We start from the raw sequence: 22,810 nt of genomic DNA, 5'->3' as shown, positions 1-22,810 counted from the left end.
AACCACGGGTCTTGCCAATCATGTGGATGTTACTTGACAGGTACCACCTACCTAAACATTGCTACAAAAAGATGATTGGACAGCCGCACACATTCTAAAAGCCACCTTTATCATTCATAATCAGTAAACGCGACAAAACTAGTACAGAACGAAGGATGGAGAAGGGCCAACATGTTTCATGCTTAGCAGCACTTGACCACAGCCTGCCTGCATGTCCGCTCCCTACAGGTACCTAAACAATTGTTGCTGACCAAGTACACTCCTTCATGCAAATGGTATCCCCTGCTGGCAGTGGTCTCTTTAAGCAGGATAATGCACCCTGCCACACTGCACAAATGGTTTGAAGAATACAAGTTTGATGTGTTGACTGGGGCCTCGTAGTTTTCCAGATCTTCCAACAGGACTTAAAGGATCTGCTACTGGCGGCTTGGTGCCAGATACCACAACATACATGCCTCAATGGGTCAAGGCTGTCTTTAGCAGCATAAAAATGGGGGCCTACTCAATATTAGGTGATCATAAAGCAATGGCTGATTGGTGTAAATAATGTATACAAGTAATAAAGCCTTTTGCTATCTGTAATTCTTAGCCCGGCATATTTAACTGACCAAAGGGTCAGTCATTCATACAATATAACAGCAGCTATGGCAACCACCAAAAAAGTGGACTGGCCTAATAGGAAAGCGGCTGTAAGGGTCCATGCACAGTGGCTTTAAAAAAGGGCAGTGCTCCTGGCAGAAAAAAAAAAAAAGCTAATTTTGAGCGTTTTTTTTGTGCTAGCGTTTAGGAGCTAAATGTGAGCGTCTGGCTTTTTTTTTCCGCCAGAAAACTCCTCTTAAAGACGCAAAAGTTTTTTTTTCTACCTCTAAACATGTGCATAGACACATAGAACAGTTGCTTTTACAGGCAAAAACACTAAACTCCTCTAGAAGTCGTTTTTTTTTGCCATGGACCCTAAACGTATTTTTTCAAAATGGCAAAATAGGTTTATACTTACCTGCTCTGTGCCACAGAATTGCACACAGCGGCCCAAAACCTCCTCTTCTCAGGTCCCCCGCTGGTGCTATAGGTCATCCCTAACCCATCCGCATGGTTTATGGAGGCATTCGTGCAGGCTCACTCCTAAGTCTCCTATTTCCTAAGGAATACTAATGCCTAAACATTTTTAGCCTAATGCACGGAATGCATTAAGATAAAAACACATAGGCTTTATAACCACTTTAAGACCCCTTTCACACCAGGGCGTTTTTCAGGCGCTATAGCGTTAGAAATAGCACCTGCAAAACGCCCTAAAGAAGCTGCACCATTGTGTGTAGTGTGAAAGCCCCAAGGGCTTTCACACTACAGCGGTGCGCTGGCAGGACGTCAGAAAAAAGTCCTGCCAGCAGCTTCTTTGGAGCGGTGAAGGAGCGGTGTGTTTACCGCTCCTCCACCGCTGCTGCCCATTGAAATCAATGGGGCAGCGCTGTAATGCCACCGGTAAAACGCTATTGCGGCGTATTGCCGGCAGTTTTAACCCTTTCGCGGCCGCTAGCGGGGGGGTAAAAGCGCCTCGCTAGCGGCCGAAAAAGCGCCACAAATCTGGCGGTAAAACGCAGCTAAAAATAGTGGCGTTTTACGGCCGACGCAAGGTGCGGTGTGGTGTGAAAGGGGTCCAAGACCCCTTTCGCACTGGTGCATTTTTCAGGTGCTTTTGGGCTAAAAATAGCACCTGTAAAACACCTCCCCTGCACCCCCAGTGCAAGGGCCTGAGTGATTTCACACTGGGGCAGTGTTCTTGCAGGACGTGAGAAAAAGTCCTGCAAGCAGCATCTTTCAGGCATTGTGATAGCAGTGAATACACTGCTCCTCCACCGCCCCTGCCATTGGAATCAATGGGCACCGCTGCCGAAGCACCTGAAAAGCGCTTTGCAGGTGCTTTTAACCATTTATTTGGCCGCTAGCGGGCTTAAAGAGGAGGGCCGGTTATACAAAAAAAAAAAAAAAAAAAAAAAGGCAGCAGCTGCAAACACTGCAGCTGCTGACTTAATCAACACACTCACCTGTCCAGGGTGCCCGCGATGTCGGCCGCCCGAGGCCGACCCGTCCCTCGGCTCTCGGGTCCCGGTGCTGCCATTCCTTGTAAGGGAAACAGGCAGTGGAGTCTTACGGCTTCACTGCCGTTTCCTACTGTGCATGCGCGAGTCCCGCAGCTACTGCGCATGCGCGAGTCCCGCAGCGCTTTCTGAATGGGACGCGCTGTGTTCTGGAACACACAGTTCCCAGAACACAGCGTGACTCATTACCCAGAAGACGCCGCGACGAAGACAGAAGACAGAAGATCTCAGCGGAGGAGGAAGAGGAAGATTAGGAGAAAGTGCCTAGCAACAGGCATTTCTGGTAAGTAAAAAAATAAAAAATTCTCATTTTTTTTTTTTTATATTTTTTTGTAATTTTTAATATTTTTTTTGTTTTCAGGGTGGCCCTCCACTTTAAAAGCTAGCGCCCGAAAAGCACTACTAAAATCAGAGCTTTACTAGCCTAACTGAATACAACTTAGGATTTGAACACTCAGAACTTTATCTTTTTTTTTTTCACACAAATATAGCTTTCTTTTGGTGGTATTTACTCACCACTGGGGTTTTATTTTTTGCTAATCAAACGAAAAAAAGACCAAAAATTGAAGAAAACACTTTTTGTTTCTATTATAACATTTTGCAAATAAGTAATTTTTCTCCTTCAATGATGGGAACTGATGAGGCTACATGAATAGGAGGCCCCCGAAAGGCGGCAAGGACTGGTGCCAATAGGATGCCCAGATTACCTGTTGACATGTCCTCTGTCACACTTGCCAGTTACCAGCTCTTTCTTCGCACCGGCAGCACGTGAGTAAAGTACTGCCAATAACCAGCAAGTTGTTGATTGGACAAAGCTGATCACATGGTAAAGGGTGGCTGCGATTGGTCCTTTGCCACCATCTGTAATCAGCGGTGTCTGAAAGACACAGTTATCACAGAGCGTGCCGGATGAACATCCAAGGGTGGTGGTTCTGGGAGGACGTCCATGGACGCACGCCTGGAACATAGCAGTGCTGTAGCCGTCTTTCTACCATAGCGCGATAATGAAATGGGTAATCCAAAATCTAATTTAGAGGAAGGACGCCGACACAATTTGGGCTCATTCACATGGGCATCTAAAAACAGCGTTTAGTTGCATACAGTGTAAAGTTTTGTAAGCAACAAAATGCAGCACTCTAGGAAACAGTGGTGTCGTACGCAAAGCGATATAGCAAACAAGCCATACACACAGCTGAGTCTACAAAACACGTCCACGTGCAACCATATATAAACCCATTAAAAGAATTGTATGCTTCTAAACACAAGTACTTTAGGCACATATTTTATGCAGCTCTTCTGCTACCTCTGCCAGAAAGAACTTGCATTTCGTGCAGAAAATCCATACATGCCCTTGTGAATGAAGCCCAAAAGTCATTCAGTTTATTAAAGCAAACAATAAGCACTAAATCTTATTATAGGGAATTGTTAGTCAGTGTTGCTTATGGCAACTACATTTTTAGTATACATGGCACATGAACTTCAGCTCTCACCTATTCGCAATTAAAAAGGAACAATTAACGACAAGTGAACCTCTTGTGAGAGTCCTAAACCATCTGCTCTCCCGTTTTCATAAAATCCCTATAGGTCTCACAGATTAGACAAGGGTACTGAATCGGATCATAAGGGAGAGAAACACCCTCCTTACATTCATTATTTCTGTCAATTTTAAAATTCTAATTAATGTGAAAATAAATATCACAAAAACAGCCTCCTGTTTTGTGAATAGCCCTTGCTTTGGCTGAAGTATACAAATAAAGCACAGCACATCAGTTTAAAGTGGAGTTCTACCCTAAAGTGGAACTTTCACTCATCGGAACCCTCCCCCCCTACGGTGCCACAGTTGGCACTGTTCAGGGGGGGGGGGGGGTGCAGATACCTGTCTAAGACACTTCTGAGCACAGACTCCCACGGGAGTCTATGTCTCTTCCTGTCCCGGCGCGCTGTCTGCTGGGACACACACGGGTCCTAGAGACAGCGCGAACCATTCTCATTGTGCTGCGTGACTCGTGACTACAAGGCCCCATGTACACAGGGAGGTATATAAAAAGCCAGTAGGGTTAGCTGTAAAAAGCTGTAGAATGGAGTTTTGTAGCGCTTTTCAGTTTTTTGTGGGTTTTTTTAGCAAAACTATACTTTCACAAAAGCTTATGGCCCCTTTCACACTTGTGCAACCTGAAAGTAACGCGACTGACATGACTTAAAGCAATGCCTGTGAAATCTGGAGGTCTATGGACCTCAAGTCGCATCAAAGTCAGACCAAAGTAGTGCCGGGACTACTTTTAAGTTGCACAGATATGAACAGTACTCATTAGGAAATCATGGGTTGCAACTTGCAGTGCCAAGTCGCAGGACAAGTCACACAAGTGTAAAAGAGGTCTATGGCTCAAAAGCCGAATAGCCACGTTTTTCAGCAGTTTAGTTTTTTTTTTTCCAGAGAAAGAACTAGTTTTTCCAGCCAGAAAACGCCCTTACCAAAAAACACTGATAACAGCCTATGTGTGCATGGACACATAGGAGAACATGCTGGGCAGTTTATTATCTGCAGGAAAAAAAACACCTGAAGCCAAAAACGGCTGTAAAAACATCCAGCGTGTATAAGGTCTAAAAAGGTACCAACGATTCGTGACTACTGGGTATAATGTTTGAATGTTTCCTCAAAACAGAGTTTACGCTGGCAAATGTAGCAATCAGAATTTAATCTGGCAGGGATTTATGAACCCTACACGATCCGAAAATCATGCAAAAAAAATAATGAATTTGAAGAAATCGTACGATAATCTGATCGTTAGTACACAGATTTTGATAGCTGACAGTTCATCTGATAGGACAAGCATGAAAAATTCTCTCATACGATACCAGATTGTATGACTTTCATTCAATTAATACAGTTATCGTCAGAAAATACAACACATTACATCACTTCCAAATGTTTTTTTCTATTGTACGAGAATTTATGTAACCTTAGGTCACCTCTTCAATTTCTATTTGCGACTAGCAAGCAAAAAAAGCTGAACGATCCGTCATCCAATTTACTAATTGTGTCCGGGGGGGCATTAGGTTACATGTCTCCTCCAAACTCACACATTCCTATTGGACAACAAAGCAGTCCATCTCAATAACAGGACTAATGGGAATTAAGAAACAGGGTTAAAAGTGAGAAGGAAAGTACAAATATAACTTGAAATGTATGGTTTGTCTGTTTAAGCCAGGGAATCTCAAACTGGTGACCCTCCAGCTGTTGCAGAACTACAATTCCCATGAGGCTTTGCAAGGCTGACAGTTACAAGCATGACTCGCAGAGGCACGATGGGACTTGTAGTTCTGCAACAGCTGGAGGGCCACCAGGTTGAGACCTCTGGACTTTAAGCCCTTGTTCACACCAAAAAGATTCCATCCAAGTCAAACCTGTGCCCCCCCCCCCCCCCCCCAATCAGTACATTTGGTGTGAATGAGACCTACAAGCATACCAGTGAGCAATAACAGCTTCTGCAGGAATGTTCAGACACATCTGGGTGCGAGTCAAACTTTGTCTGACCTGCGCTTAGGTGGACCTTTGCATTGCACTGATACCCACTACAGACAAGTGCAGTGCATTTTAAATGCGCACAAAACACTGGTTTCCCCGCACAGCGTTCTGGTGTGAACTGCCACTTAAAATTAAACTTTTTTTCTATTTGCACTGGACTTTCTAATTGTCAATTTTTTTTAACCCATGTCTAATTGGAGAGATCTCCCTTTACTTTCTGCAACAATCCTCTTTTAGACGGTTGTCACCCAAAGGAGAGTCCAGTAGACAAATTATATTTCAATTCCTGCTCAAAAATATAAAGATGGCCTCTCACTCAGTCCCAATCAGTTCAGGAGTTTTGCTCAACATACACTTTAAGTATTAAGGGTAAATAAAAGATTATTGAAGCACAGGGTCAGCATAATAGCCAGGCAACTAGCATTTAAAGAAAAAAGGGGCCAGAAACATCCATGCTTCATTCTGAAAAGTTCAAGCAGCATCCTTTTTTTTTTTTTTTTTTTTTTTTTTTTACTGCTGTGTCACTAATGGGGAGATTCCCCTAATTTCCTGTAAGGACAGTAATTGCAGAGAAATTTCTCCAATGGAGACAGACAATTTTTTTTTTTAGTAGAATAAGAGCTGGTTCACACCACTATTTCTGCATTCCAGATGCACTTCTGCATGTGCGTTTTTGATGTGTTCCAGTCCATTTTTTCCCCTCAACTGAGGACATGCGAGTTGTGGTACATTTTTAAATGTGATGTTCTATATTTGACTTTTCTGGAACTGCATTGGTGTGGTGTGAACTAGGGCCACTGGAATCCATGTTAAACACTGCCCATGCATTTTTGATGCAGAATAAAAAAAAAAAAAAAAAAACACACTGGACTGCATCTGCTGTGAATCGGCTACAACTTTTCCGCAGCATTTTTACTTCTTCCTGTGGTCAGTGGCAACCATTCCTCCCCCCCCCCCCCCCAAACGTGTCTCGTAGTCAAAGGAAAGGGGAAGAAAGGGAAAATATATCCACACATAGCAAAAATAAAAAAATTGGCCAAGTTAACCAGTTGCCGACCGCTGCACGCCAATATACGTCGGTACAATCTGTACGTCCCCTTTAACTGGCGCGGCTAGCGGGCGTGCCATCGCATACAGTGTGCCCGTGGGACTGGCTAACTATGTGCATTGGTCTCCCGGCGATCGTGTCATGGAGCCGCAGAACAGGGAAGTGTCTGTAAACAAGGCATTTCCCTGTTCTGCCTTGTGACACGACTGATCAAATAATGAAAAAATATTGCTTTTTTTTTTTTAAAAAACATTTGTCGCACTTTGTTTATAGCGCAAAAAATAAATACTGCAGAGGTAATCAAATACAACCAAAATAATGCTCTATTTGTGGGGGAAAAAAAAGGTAGTCAATTTTTTGTTTGGGTGCAACGTCGCACGACCGTGCAATTGTCAGTTAAAGCGACGCAGTGCCAAAATCGCAAAAAAATGCTCTGGTCAGGAAGGGGGTACATTTCTGGGGCTTAAGCGGTTAAAGCAGAGTTCCACCAAAAAGTGGAGCTTCTGCTTTAAGCACTACTCACCCCCTTACATAGGATGTCATTTTGTATGCAAGTGGGAGTAGGTACCTAGTTTTGACAGGTACTTGCTTGTTCCACTTAGTTTGCCTCGCTGCCTAGGCGGCAACTCCTCTCCCCTCCCCTCCCTTTCTGCAATCTTCTGGGGCACGTCACAGGTGCCAGAAGATTGCCTTGCCACTAAGAGCGCAGCATGCGCACACTTGCAATGAAGGCTCCCCGGAGAGGAGCGAGGCTTCGGGCAGGCGCTGTGGCTAAATCGCGGGATAGGGGAGTGTTTATTAAAAGTCAGCAGCTACACTTTTAGTAGCCGATGACTTAAACTTACAAACGATTGGAACTCCGTTTTAAGCTTCCTGCAGACAGCTGCAAAAGGGACATTACATTACAGCATATGTTCAGACGCAATTTTCTGCATGAGAGTCACACATGTAGCATATAGTCTGCTGTCTACAGCCTGTCTAAATCAATTACAGGGCGGCATACGCAGTGGCCAAGCACATCCGAGTGGTACTTGTGTACAGGGCGTACTTAACAGGCCGCATTTGTGACTCTCGGGCACAGAATTACACCCAAATATATAGCCCTTGTGCAACTGTCTACATGAAGCCTAAAAGTTTAAAAGCATTGTTAAACACCAACCCCCCCCCCCCCCCCAAAATGCATAATATTGCACCTTACCAATTCTCAGATGTGCAGGCTACCTTCTTTTTCAGGCTGATTTTGCATTTGTTGACCCAACCAGTAGGTCTGTTATTTTTTAACAGACCAAACAAAATTCTCAGTTAGGGGTTTGGGACAAACCATTTAACACTGAAAGGGGTGTTTACAATTGTCAGCTTTTAATCATTTGTGTCAAACCTTTACCCCAAAAGGGAAAAAAAAATGCTGTAACTGCTTTATAAGCGTTAGCTGGAGTTCGACCAATCCGTTAGCCAAGTCCCATCTAATTGCGCAAGTGCATCTCACACTTCCCTCTCCTCAGACTGACATTGCTGTTGCCCAAAAAGGTCTCTGTTGCACCTTCATCCAGTATTGGCAAATATGTACACCGTTCAGAGTGGAGGTGCCCCAAGACTAGGCTTTTCAGTGCATTTGCAGAAACGCACTACAGTCCATTTAACTAGGGCTGCAACTAATGATTATTTTCATAATAGATTAGTTGGCTTATGGTTTTGATTAATCGGTTAATAACCTTAAAAAAAAAAAAAGCGTGGTGTATAATTTAGTTAATATGTAAAGTTTAAAAAAAAAAGGCAATTTATTCTTAAAAATATCTCTATTCAGTGGTAAATATAAAGAACTATAGGGTTAGGGAGCAAAATATCGAATCCACTCTGAGAATAACAGACAGAAGAGATATCGTGTATATACGATTAGAGGAGAGATATCGTGTATATACGATTAGAGGAGAGATATCGTGTATATACGATTAGAGGAGAGATAACGTGTATATACGATTAGAGGAGAGATAACGTGTATATACTATTAGAGGAGAGATAACGTGTATATACTATTAGAGGAGAGATATAGTGTATATACTATTAGAGGAGAGATACTATTAAAGGGTCAATCTAGTAAATATCATCAGACTCATGAACTTTAACCCCATTTTGTTACTGGCCGATTAATCGATTATGAAAATAGTAATCGATTAATTTCATAATCGATTAGTTGTTTCAGCCCTACATTTAACATTAGTTCCTATGGATCCGCTTAACATCTATGCAGTTTTCACCAGTGCATTTTTTGGAAACGTGCAGGCACTTGTGTTTTTGGCTCCACAGACTTCAATGGAATCGAAAAAACAAAACAAAAAAAACACAAAAAACGCATGTATGTGCTTTTTTGGTATGTTTTCTGCATGAAAACAGACACCTCCTAGCAACATCACCACTAGGGGTGCAACGGATCATTACTGATCCATAATCTGAATGGGTCACCTCGCTCAGATCGGCACACGCAGCGGTATCGGCCTTAGGAAAGGCCGCGGCTTCAAAGCGGCGGCCATCTTTCTACACCCAATGTGATCACTCCGTCAAATGACAGAGCGATCACTTGTAAACAAACCGGCTTAGTCATGATGCCTGTTCCTCTCTCCCCTCCGTGTACAGATCTGTACAGTGGAGGGGAGAGATCGGATGGAAGCAGCGCTGTGGGCTGCATCTGTAGTGCCCACAGAGCTGCTCTGTGACAATTGCAGTCACAGCCATCCCTCAATACCCTGCGGTACCCCAGCCATAACCCGCCAATACCCTGCAGTACCCCAGCCATGCTCAGCCAATATTACAGTGGGGACTATATGGTGGTAAAATTTTCACAGGTTTTTGCAAATTCAATTATTATTTGCTGATGCAAAAGATGATCCGATCGGAGGAACGATCCGATCCGCAAGTTTTTTGATCCGTTGCACCCCTAATCACCACATCCCAAAAACACAAAACTCATGAAAAAATAAAAATAAAACACACATCAAAAAATTTTGCTGAAATACGGGCCTCAAAAAAAGTATCAATCGCACATGCATAGATGTAAATCTTGCCAGAGACAGAAGTCTGTTACCGGCCGCATACACCAAATTAAAATAAATCAAATGCCACCACATATAGGGTTCAGGAAGCTGCCGTTGGGACAATTAGAAGGATTGGGATTCTGTGTTATCAGATGCAGTAAAGCGTAGTCAGGCATAGGGAAACAAAACACTCACGTGTGAATAGGGGCTAATTGCCTTGTGGTCACACTAATCAAATATCTTTCAATACATTCTTAGTCACTGCCCAACACAAGTATGTGGACTAAGAATTCTGACATGAGTCTTTGCAACTGGCATTTTCTGAAGGTCAGCAATGGCATCTGACATGTTTTTTTTTTTTCTTGTTTTTTTGTTAACCACTTAAACCCCAGCGCAGTTTTAAAACAGCACTGGGGAACGTGTCTGCTATACCTCCCAGGAGTGTGTACACTAGAGCTGCACAATTAATCGTCAAGAATAGTTATAGCGATCTGGACTAAAGTGTTTCACAATTCTTTGGATGCAAAGAATTCTCTCTGCTCTTCTGAAGCCACAGCCATCAGAAGAAAGGAAGAGAAAAACTGGGCAGTCTGCCAAGAATCACAACAATCTTTGTCAGTTGAACTTAAGTATAAACATTGTAACAATTTGTCAATGGAATAGACTGTGTAAGTGAAAAAAGTTTAACCACTTAAAGTGGTTGTAAACCCTTACAACCCACTTTGACCTACAGGTAAGCCTAGATTAAGGCTTACCTGTAGGTCAAAGAAATATCCCCTAAACCTACACCGTTTAGGAGATATTTAGTAAAAAAAGACAGTGACAGGTGTCTACGGCGCATGCGCCGTAGACAGCGGCACGCAGACGCACTATTGTCGTTAGCAGCATGCCGCTGCTAACAGCGATATGCCGTTAGTGGCGGCTGCCGTGCACATGCGCGGGAAGGACATTATCGCTGCTCCACCGCTGTGAGTGGCCGGAGCAGCGACACCCAGAAGATGGATGCTCCGGACTACAGGGGACAGCGGTGACATAGCTGGTTCCTGTGTTAGGTAAGTGACACATAATGGGCTACTATGCGATGCATAGTAGCCCATTATGCTTTACCTTTCCAGGGAGACAAAGCGGAAGTAAAGCCATCAGGGTTTACTTCCTCTTTAAACACTAAACCCTTTTCTGACATTTGTTGGTTTCAAGTTAAAAATCTTTTTTTTTTGCTAGAAAATTATTTTATATTTTTTTTAGTAGACACCCTAGAGAATAAAATGGTGATTGTTGCAATATTTTAGGTCACATTGCATTTGCGCAGCGGTCTTTCAAATGCAATTTTTTTTTAAACCACTTAACAACCGGCCCATAGCCGAACGACGGCTTCAGGGTGGTTGTTTAACTCTGAGAGGCCTCCCAGAATTCCGCTCTTGCGCGCACTCGAGAACATCCGTGACCACCGGGCCGGAGCGATCACTTGTAAACCGGCGTCATGTTAGGACACCGGTAGCTCCCTCCATTCTGTACAGCGGAGGGGGAAGAGATCGGTCTATACAGCAGCGCTGCTCACCGAAATTAACCCCTCAATTCCCTGCCAATACTTTTTTTTTTTTTTATTTCAGGCTTCCCAGCCTAGAGGTGAGATGTGGGGTCTTATTGACCCCATCTCTCACTGTAAAGAGGACCCGTCATGCCATATTCCTATTACAAGGGATGTTTACATTCCTTGTAATAGGAATAAAAGTGATTCAAAAATGTTTTCTCTTTTTTTCCCCAAAAATACCACAAAGCGTCGCCTATGGGGATTTTTAAGTAGAGAAGTTTGGCGCCATTCCACGAGCGCGTGCAATTTTGAAGGGTGACATGTTAGGTATCTATTTACTCAGCGTAATTCATATTATGCAAAAACATTGGGCTAACTTTAGTTTTTTTTTTAAACACAAAACTTTTTTTTTTTCCAAAAAAAAAGCATTCGAAAAATTGCTGCGCAAATACCGTGCGGGATAAAAAGTTGCAATGACCAGCATTGTATTTTCTAGGGTCTTTGCTAAAAAAAACATATATATAATGTTTTGGGATTCTATGTAATTTTCTATCAAATAAATGATGATTTTTACATGTAGGAGAGAAATGTCAGAATCGGCCTGGATGCTACAAAACGCTGGAGGGGGAAAAAAAAAAAAAAATCTATTCTCAATGGAGATGGCTCACATCTCCTCTCCACTCCATGTCGCCTGAAGCCAAACACCTGAAGCTCAAACAAGTTCTGGACCCTTTTTTGTCACTCAAATCGGGCAGATTTGGGCATTTTTCTTCTTTTTACATTGGTGACCTTTTGGCCTGCACAGAATCGCGGCAAAAACACAGCAAAATCGCAGTAAAACCACAGCAAAAATTGTGGCATTTTCTGCCTGAAAACGCTACACTCAGGTGTGATTGGGCCCAAGTGATACAAGTGCTTGTAAAGCTGCCTGACCACTTCCATAACACAATTTCCAATCCCCCATGTATACCAGGTTCCGCTGTCCCATCTGTGGCCTTGTATGGCCATGGAGGGTGTCGCCAGAAGCTCTACTACTAACATCCGTTCATAGACCTCCCTCTCCTGAGAATGGATCAGAAAGGACATGCATGATGTCACTTCCTGGTCTGGGGCTGTCAAACACAGGTTTTAAACATCCCCATATACATGCAAAAATGGATGGGTTGGGGGCCCCATTGTACAAAAATGCCAATTGACAGTTGCCTTAAACATTACAGAGACCTGAGAGATCATTCTAGCACCAGAGCTCCAATGCAACTTTAACCACTTGCCGACCGTATAATCTTAAATATACGGTAGCAAGACGGCTCTGCTGCGCAGGACCACGTACCCAGTACGTGAAATCTACACTTCCAGGCCTGGGGCACGCAAGCACATCATCGGCAACCCACTGCCACTGTGATTACACACAGCGGAAGCTAACTTCGGATATCACAGACTTGATGTCCGCCAGCACCCACTGATCATTCAGCACAGAGGCAGAACGGCAATGTGTCTATATAAACAAAGCAGATCGCCATTCTGTCAGTAGGGAAGGCATGCATCCTTCCCTACTGACTAAATCTTAAACCTAATCTAAACCTAAATCTTCCAGGAGGTCAAGTGGTAAAACAATGACCTGAAAGGCCTTTTAAAGAAATGCCTAGGGAAAATAAAGAGTTTTGAAGTTTTTTTTTGCCATGTCTCAGGCGTGCAAAATTTTAAGGTTTGACACATTGGGTATTTACTTGGTGTAACTCCATTTTATCAAAGAAACAAAAAGAAGGGTAATATCTCGCATTTATGTACCCTAAAATTAACTTTAGTGTATTCATTGTACTGAAAGTTTGCATTTCATAAACCATTGCGCTATCCTGCAACAGAAAAACTGAAATCACCATTTTCTAAAGGTGCGCGTTTTAAAAAATATATAATGTCTGGACTTTTTAAGCACTCTCCAGGCCTAAAATGCATTCCTTGCATTAAAGTGGATGTAAACCTGATTCACGAAATTTGACCTGGCCACACATCTGTTTATATATGTGTTTACTTCTCTCTCTCCAAAGCCCTAAGTCCAGTGTCTTTCTGCAGTTTTGTTCCTCTATTATCAGTAGGATAAGTTCTGACAAGTTCTCCAACAACCAAGATAAAACCAGCCTGAAATTTGAGTGGGGGTGGCTGCACATTCCTTCCTCTGCCAATGTGATGGGGGGGGGGTGACTTTCCTCCAATCAGCTGTCACACAGTGTTGTATGTCAAGAATCCACTTCTACTGCTGAATGAGGAAGTAAAAATTATAACATGATGTAAGAATTCTAAAGAATATAGCAAGCTGAAGACAGCAAATATGTAAGGAGTCATACAAATGGACATTTAAAAAAAAAAAAAAAAAAGAAAAAAAAAAAAAAAAAAAAAAAAGAAGAGCGAACTGTAAAGTTAGCACCGACGCAAGGAAAGAAAAAAGCGTCAGCACGATTTTAACCGCGTTTTGCACTGATGTCAATGCAAGTTTAGCCATGCTAGCTTTCAGCCACATTTCTCTGCCTCTATTCAAAAACAATTGTTCCCTATGGGAGCCCATTGATTTGAAGAGAAGTCCCACCGTAAGTCAGATCAATATGATCCGACTTGTGTGCCAAGAATCTTGAAGGTGAACCTCGCCAAAATGTAAAAAATTTTGGACAATACCAGACCCTTTGGTTTGGTATGGATCTTAAAGTGGTTGTAAACCCTTACAACCCACTTTTACCTACAGCTAAGCCTTAATCTAGGCTTACCTGTAGGTGCACCTAAACGGTTTAGGGGATATTTGCAAAAGAGGTGTGGTTGCTAACGGCAAGCGAGCAGTTAGTGGCGGCTCCCACGCGCATGAGCGGGAGTGACATCGAGGCTCTGGCTAGTCACAGGGCTGGAGCCGCAATACCCAGTAGTCACTCCGGGAGATATGTCGGTGATGGAGAAAGGGGAAAGAGGACCGCTGTGGACGCTTCGATCTCAGATAAGTCATTTAGTCATTGCTAGCTGCATACTAGCTCATTATGCCTTTGTCTTGCAGGGTGTTTATTTTTTTCCAGAGAGTTTACTTCCTTTTTAAGGGGAACCCCCACATTAAACAAAATGGAATGGGTCTCTTCTCTTCCATAACAGCCCCCCCCCCCCCCCCCGGACCATTTTTTTTTTTATCTGCCCAACAACAAATTGGCCAACAAAAACACCCAAAAAAACAAAATCATAAGAAATGCCAAACGCAGGAAAAAAAAATTGCATGTGCAAAAATGCAAAATGCACTGCAGAAATGGATCAAAAGCAATCTGCCTAGGTGTGAACCAGGCCTTGCATTGCACCCGCAGGGCGAGAAAATGTCACATCAGTGTGAAAGCACCCTAACTGCTGCAATACTGGTGAGATTTTGGTATCCAGAGTTGGGCTTTAAACTAGTGTTTCCCCACTACAGAGAGGCGAAAAAGGCAAGTTTTCCAGATCTCCGTACAGCCACATGAAATAATCTGTGTTCTTCTCTCACGCTGAGCTCAATCAACTAAATGGAGGCCTGTGAAGTGTTACCAGTTGACATTCCTTGAGCAGCAGAATTTGGAAACACTGGTATATGGATACAAAACTGCTAACAGCGAGTGATTAGCTTTTGCAACACATCATACTATATATTTTAATTCAAAAGGGACACACTAATAATGCATAGACAGAAAAAAAAAGAAATCAATCTGACCATAAATTGGACTTAAACATGCATAATTCGTGTAGTCTAATCTGCTCTGCGCTGTGAAAATCCATGGTGGGCCCTGGAAGTTAAAAAACAAACCTCATCAAACATAAGCTTTGCTGTACAAGTGTTTCTTCACCACAAAGTAAAAGCCGATTGTGTATTGGCAATGTTTTGGCAAGCCTTCCTGTTACTATGTTTACATAGAATCAGCTGACTCGGAGATCCCTCCTGGAAAACACAAATCAATGGGTGGTTTCTCAACAGCTGATCACACCAGGTGCTAACCAAAGGGAGGTAAGAGCCAGCAGTCCTACACAACATCTGAAGTGTACAGCAGGCAAGGAGCACATTTCCTCCCCACCCACTCATCTAGACAGTTCTAGAAAGCACATCCCTCCTGACTCTGCATAATGCCACCAATACTGTCACCACACTGAGTAACCAGGCTATTCACAAGAGTTACATAAGTGGAGGCTGACACTGCACTTTATTTAGAGTGGAACAAATGACATGCCTGCTACGTTCATCCATATATTAGCCTGTTTACAGCAACGAATCCATTCCCTCATGTGTAACCACTACAGACAGCATACAGAACTACACGGGGATCACCTCACGTAGCCTCAAGGCTTAAAAATAAATAGGAAGTGCTGTCTAGGCCACATCTGTCTGCATGCGATCACTGCCAGTGAGATTGCAACACATCCCACCTCTGGCAATAGACAGAACCACTACAATCACAACACACAAATATGCCATAAAGCACGTGTGTGAACTTTCAGTAGCCACGTGTTCCACCAACACCCCCTCCCCCCCCCCCCCCTCCGTTGCAAATAAGGCGGCAGTAAACACCGGGAGGTTTTCCCTATGACCGTTCACCACGCAATGCAAATGTTCACCATGACATGGGCTGCCGATTGGCTTATTTGCTTTCTAAGCAGAGAACGCAAGCCGCTGCACAATGCCTGAGCCAAGCGTGGATCATTAACCCTTTGGTGGCCTGCAGATCTGCATTAGGGTGGAAGGAGCAGGCACAGCCCTGGCACCAGCAGCCCATGCACCTGCCCCACCCCTTCTCTCACGTGGCAACCACAGACTTCCCAGCGTTTGAATTCAATTGAGAACGTTTAGAAAAGCCCAACATTCCATCTGCTGCAGCAACGAGGACTGCACGTGTATAGCCCACACCCGCCCAAAAGAATAAACAAACAGCCGTCATTCAGGATGCCAAGGGGCCGCCCTTCTCTAAGGCTTGCTAGGGATCACAATTAGAACCCCTTCCCATCCGTACAGAGGGTAGGTTCCCAAGGACCACCAACTACAACAACAGCACTGTCTGTTCCAATTATTAAGAGATCCATAAACAGATCCCCCCTGCTGAATCAGGGAAGAGCACAACAGATGTCACTTTTATGTTTTCCTCACAGAGCTCAACAGACATGTTAGTTTACAGCCCTTCACCTCATCTGTCATGTTTAGGGCAGAATAAAAAGGAAAGGAGCTTCCCGACAGGCAGATCTGATCAGAAGGCTCAACACAATGGCTTCATCATGGAACTTTTACACTCCATCCACCCCTAAGCAACAAGGTATTCTACAATGGGCTGCCTGTCCTGGGCAAGCCCAGGTACCATTTTATGGCCCGAGCCAAGTGCATTAGGTGACATGCATTTTATTAATAGCGAAACAAAACATGCAACTGCTACCCGTGTTTGGGGGCATTAAGAAATAATGGCACTGCAAGCACAGCACGTGGTTTTTCTAATTTTCCCACATCACAGGTGATGATTGAGAAAAAATGTATATTATAATTATATATATATATATATACATATACACACACACACGCACCCTTTTTTATGCATTAAGATTAAAAAACACCTTGCAGTCTTGGGCCCCTCAGCCCCCCGTTTTTGGCTCTGTCAAGCAAATCCAAAAACGTGGGTGCCAGGCCCCCCCGTGCGTCCACAAGATAATGCCCTTGGGAGGGCTCTTCTCCAAGGAGATCTAATGCAGGGGGGTGAGCTGCGAGAGCCGCAGAGGGACCCCAGAAATGGATGTTTGGGGCCAATCTGTGCAAAACAAGCTGCACAGTAGAGGAAAGTATGACACATTTGTTATTAAATAAAAAACGATCTTTTACTATCAATTTAAGTTAATTACTAGGGGGCTGACAAGCCCTTATGTGATAATACTGGCATGACAGGTCTCCTTTATTCGTCTCGCCGGCACTGAAGACAAGATAGTCTGCTCTCCAGGATCAGAGAGCCTTGAACCAGGAAGTGCTCAGAGAACAGATGTTGTGAACCGGCACACACTGCTGTCTCAGAAGTGATCGAGTGGCTTCACAGCCCTCCAGATCAGTGGTCATCAACCCTGTCCTCAGGGCCCACTAACAGGCCAGGTTTGCAGGATAACTGAAATACATCACAGATGCAGTATTCTAGTCGGCATCTCTCCGAGGTAATACAAAACCTGGCCTGTTAGTGGGTCCTGAGGACAGGGTTGATGACCACTGATCTAGATTGCTTCTGTTAAGGCCAGGAGCACGCTGTCTAATTTAAAACAAGCTCACGCCTACTGTTGCAGCTGCAAGCTACCTTAAACCCTAAGGCCTTGTTCACATGGGTGCTGATACTACTACATGGTGAACTGGCCACGTGTTTGTGCAGGTGCTGCATGCAGACAGTCAATCTAAGCCTATGAGGCACAGCCATTTGCTCTGACACCTGTCAGTCTCTGTAGCAGCTGCATCCTCATTGGTGTAAGTGGGCTGCTTGAAGGCAATACCGGCTAGCTACATGCTGAAACAAACAGCCCATTTACTAAGTAAAGGCATTGGCACCCATGTGAACAAGGCCTTAGGGTTTAAGCCAGCTTGAAGCTGCAACAGTAGGTATTAGCTTGTTTTAAATCTGGACAGCGAACTTCTGGCCTTAACAGAGAAGTGATCTAGAGGGCTGTAAAGCCACCCCATCACTTCAATAGGGCAACAATTGTGTAGAGACATATGCAGACTGTTCACTGATCTGAGCACTTCCTGGTACACGGCTGTCAGATCATGTAGCCAGGAGAGCAGATCTTTATCTTTAGTGCTGGCAAGACTAATAAAGGAGACCTGTCATGCCATTATCACATAGGAGCTTGACAGCCCCCTTTGTGATAGTATTGAACTCAAAGTAGAACTATAGGCAAAACATTTTTCTTCATTTTGGATAGAGCAAGAGAGGGTTATAACCAATGTGAGTTTTTTTTTCCCCCACCATCTGTGTCCCATTGTGGAAACTTCTCTTCACTTCCTGTCCCATAGCCAAACAGGAAGAGAGGAAATCCCTGCAAATAAAAAAAAAAGGAATTCAAATGGGACCCCCAGGTCACCAGAACTAGTGTTTTATTAGAAGATTTCCCCTAATTTCTTTGGGGACAACCCAAAATTTGGTATTTCCTTTTACTTTCAATGATAATAGTAAACAGGACAAATAGAGCGGGTGAATCTGCTTAATGGGGGCAGACAGCAGCATCAAAAAACCAACAGGCGCTCTAATCAATCTCCACTCTATCCAAAACAAAAAAAAAAAAAAAAAAAGAAGAAGTTTTGTCTTTAGTTATAGAGAAAAAAAAAATAATGTATAAAATATATACACACACAAATGGGGATAGTGTAACTGCACACACCTAAAAGATTTAAAATTGTCGCCCAACAACAAATGGCTGAGCTGTCCAGCACAACACAAATAAAAGCGAGCATCTATGCACATGTGTGGCTGCAGCACACGCAGTAACTGCGGACCTAGGCCAAAAATATGTATTTTAGTCTTGGTTCACTGATGCAGCCTTGCAAGCCACATTTTGCATGGGCACAGCAGCCCATTCATTTGAATGGGCTGTTGTGCCTCCTGAAAGGCAGGGAAAAGGTCCCTGCTCCATTTTTGGAATCGCAGCCTACATGGAACCACAAGTGCAGTGCATTTCCTAGTGTGGGGGCGATTTCCAGTATGCCGTTAGGATTAAATGGCACCCACACCCACCCCCCTACGTTTTACTGCGGGTGGTTGCGGCTGCAAGAACAGGTGTGGTCCCGCACAGCGGCAATTACCCACACAGATCTGAACTTCGCTTTAGTGCATTGAATTTTTTTTCCCCAAAAATTGGTCCATCTAATAAAGGGTTAAATCAATAGGCCAAAAAGGTCACAGAGCAATGTTTCTCAACTACAGGTCATGTTTTCAGGATTTCCTCTCAGGTGAAATGGCTGTGGTATTTACTAAGGCAGCGAAGAACAGGAAGGATTATTTTCCCCCCGCTATAGCAAATTAGGGCATGCTTTGCTGGGGTTTTTCGCCTTCCTCTGAGTATAGGATTGGGTATGTGGGATTTTTTTTTTTTTTTTTTTTTTTTTTTGGTTAAACTGCATGGACTTGTGTCTTTTTTCAACCCATTATAGGGAAACTGATAAAATCATCTGTGCAAAATAATGGAAAGCCTGAAAACATGACCTGTTGGGGGTACTAGAGAACATTGACATAGAGACCTCCAACTCCACCTTTCAGCATTCTACACACCATGACATCAATATGTTCCAGCACACCATACAACTCTGTACCCCCCTTCCCACTTCGTAAATCCCACAGACACCATGTTTCCCCCCCCCCACTTCGTAAATCCCACAGACACCATGTTTCCCCCCCCCCCACTTCGTAAATTAAATCCCACAGACACCATGTTCCCCCCCCACTTCGTAAATTAAATCCCACAGACACCATGTTTCCCCCCCCCCACTTCGTAAGTCCCACAGACACCATGTTTCCCCCCCCACTTCGTAAATCCCACAGACACCATGTTTCCTCCCCCCCCCACTTCGTAAATTAAATCCCACAGACACCATGTTTCCTCCCCCCCCCACTTCGTAAATTAAATCCCACAGACACCATGTTTCCTCCCCCCCCCACTTCGTAAATTAAATCCCACAGACACCATGTTCCCCCCCCACTTCGTAAATTAAATCCCACAGACACCATGTTTCCCCCCCCCCACTTCGTAAATCCCACAGACACCATGTTTCCCCCCCCCCCACTTCGTAAATCCCACAGACACCATGTTTCCTCTCCCCCCCCCCACTTCGTAAATTAAATCCCACAGACACCATGTTTCCTCCCCCCCCACTTCGTAAATTAAATCCCACAGACACCATGTTTCCTCTCCCCCCCCCCACTTCGTAAATTAAATCCCACAGACACCATGTTTCCTCTCCCCCCCCCCCACTTCGTAAATTAAATCCCACAGACACCATGTTTCCTCTCCCCCCCCCACTTCGTAAATTAAATCCCACAGACACCATGTTTCCTCTCCCCCCCCCCACTTCGTAAATTAAATCCCACAGACACCATGTTTCCTCTCCCCCCCCCCACTTCGTAAATTAAATCCCACAGACACCATGTTTCCTCTCCCCCCCCCCACTTCGTAAATTAAATCCCACAGACACCATGTTTCCTCTCCCCCCCCCACTTCGTAAATTAAATCCCACAGACACCATGTTTCCTCTCCCCCCCCCACTTCGTAAATTAAATCCCACAGACACCATGTTTCCTCTCCCCCCCCCCCACTTCGTAAATTAAATCCCACAGACACCATGTTTCCTCCCCCCCCCCCCACTTCGTAAATTAAATCCCACAGACACCATGTTTCCTCTCCCCCCCCCCCCCACTTCGTAAATTAAATCCCACAGACACCATGTTTCCTCTCCCCCCCCCCACTTCGTAAATTAAATCCCACAGACACCATGTTTCCTCTCCCCCCCCCCCCACTTCGTAAATTAAATCCCACAGACACCATGTTTCCTCTCCCCCCCCCCCCCCACTTCGTAAATTAAATCCCACAGACACCATGTTTCCTCTCCCCCCCCCCCCCACTTCGTAAATTAAATCCCACAGACACCATGTTTCCTCTCCCCCCCCCCACTTCGTAAATTAAATCCCACAGACACCATGTTTCCTCTCCCCCCCCCCACTTCGTAAATTAAATCCCACAGACACCATGTTTCCTCCCCCCCCCCCCCCCACTTCGTAAATTAAATCCCACAGACACCATGTTTCCTCCCCCCCCCCCCACTTCGTAAATTAAATCCCACAGACACCATGTTTCCTCCCCCCCCCCCCACTTCGTAAATTAAATCCCACAGACACCATGTTTCCTCCCCCCCCCCCCCACTTCGTAAATTAAATCCCACAGACACCATGTTTCCTCCCCCCCCCCACTTCGTAAATTAAATCCCACAGACACCATGTTTCCTCCCCCCCCCCCCACTTCGTAAATTAAATCCCACAGACACCATGTTTCCTCCCCCCCCCCCACTTCGTAAATTAAATCCCACAGACACCATGTTTCCTCCCCCCCCCCCACTTCGTAAATTAAATCCCACAGACACCATGTTTCCTCCCCCCCCCCACTTCGTAAATTAAATCCCACAGACACCATGTTTCCTCCCCCCCCCCCACTTCGTAAATTAAATCCCACAGACACCATTTTTCCTCCCCCCCCCCCCCACTTCGTAAATTAAATCCCACAGACACCATGTTTCCTCCCCCCCCCCCCCCACTTCGTAAATTAAATCCCACAGACACCATGTTTCCTCCCCCCCCCACTTCGTAAATTAAATCCCACAGACACCATGTTTCCTCCCCCCCCCCACTTCGTAAATTAAATCCCACAGACACCATGTTTCCCCCCCCCCACTTCGTAAATTAAATCCCACAGACACCATGTTTCCCCCCCCCCCCACTTCGTAAATTAAATCCCACAGACACCATGTTTCCCCCCCCCCACTTCGTAAATTAAATCCCACAGACACCATGTTTTCCCCCCCCCACTTCGTAAATTAAATCCCACAGACATCATGTCCCCCCCCCATATTATGTCACACCCCCGTCTGATGGAGCCCATGTTACCTCACACATTATCCTCCAACACTTGGATGGTGCATCATGTCAGCACATGTCCCCCCCACATGACCCCTCCTCATGTCACACACTATGACTGAGGAGTTGAATGGTGGCAGCACGTCATCGCACCCTCCATTATGTCACACATATGTCCCCACACATCGGTCCGGTACACCCCTCCCCCCCCCGGCCTTCCTTCCTACTCATGCCGGTACTCGGTGCTGGGACAGGGCGGGCGGTGTGTGTTACATTATCAAGCAGCAAACCTTTTGGCGCCATATTAATGACGTACTAGATTATTTTTCTACTAAGCAGCGACCTTGGCACAGCTCCCCCCTCTCCGGGTCTAAAGCCGTGACGAGGATTCACCGAAGCATGCAACAAGCCTGCGAACCCCCCCCCCCTCCCCCCTCCCCCCCGTACACGGTACCTGCCCGGCTGCTCCCGGCCACCTTGTGCGGAGTTGTCTGTGCTCGTCCCCCCTCAGCGATCTCTGATGATTGATTGGTTCCCCAGGTCCGGCCCAGCCGCTCTGGGAGCAGATCGCGTCTCCTCACACACACTGACTGACGTTATTTACTTGTTATGTCGGTGAATCCAAGTGGTTTGTGGGTCACTGCTTCCACAGGGGGGAGCACTCTGATCTCCTGCCAAAATCCGCCACCACCGGGGGAGGGGGAGGGGGGCACCGGGCGGGAGGGCGCATCATATCAAGCCATCATCAGCGCCTATTACGTACAAACAAGTCTCATTACACAACGTACAGAAGGGACACTCCGCTCACCTGACACACAAACTTTGTGATCTCCTCTATTTCTACCATCTGTACCTCATTACCCAGATGTTCCATCGACTTCCGGTCTTCTACACTCTACAGGAAGGAAGACAATACCCAGTCATGAAGTATATGTCATTCCTTACCTTATAAAACAACTATGTT

The 22,810-nt window shown here is 44.9% G+C and overlaps 1 protein-coding gene across 5 annotated transcripts in view; it reads right to left on the bottom strand.

The window, feature by feature from the left end:
• JADE1 (jade family PHD finger 1) overlaps window positions 1-22,747 on the bottom strand; it is a 155,467-nt gene extending 132,720 nt beyond the window's left edge. For 2 of the 5 annotated variants that reach the window (XM_077476893.1, XM_077476894.1), the window contains exon 1: window positions 22,301-22,599. Coding sequence is in view for 2 of the 5 variants with exons in the window: in XM_077476896.1 (XP_077333022.1) it covers window positions 22,655-22,720 (66 nt within the window). In the remaining 3 variants the exon portion in view is untranslated. Of the gene's footprint in view, window positions 1-22,300; window positions 22,600-22,654 lie in introns of those variants that run through there. The other 3 variants (XM_077476896.1, XM_077476892.1, XM_077476895.1) reach the window with 3 other exon arrangements.
• Between the last annotated feature and the right edge of the window lie 63 nt (window positions 22,748-22,810).

This window comes from Lithobates pipiens, unplaced genomic scaffold (genome assembly GCF_037356315.1).
Source record: "Lithobates pipiens isolate NorthernLeopardFrog02 unplaced genomic scaffold, aLitPip1_a1.2 Scaffold_13, whole genome shotgun sequence".
NCBI classification, from domain to species: domain Eukaryota; kingdom Metazoa; phylum Chordata; class Amphibia; order Anura; family Ranidae; genus Lithobates; species Lithobates pipiens.
This window is presented reverse-complemented; position numbering and strand designations above follow the sequence as displayed.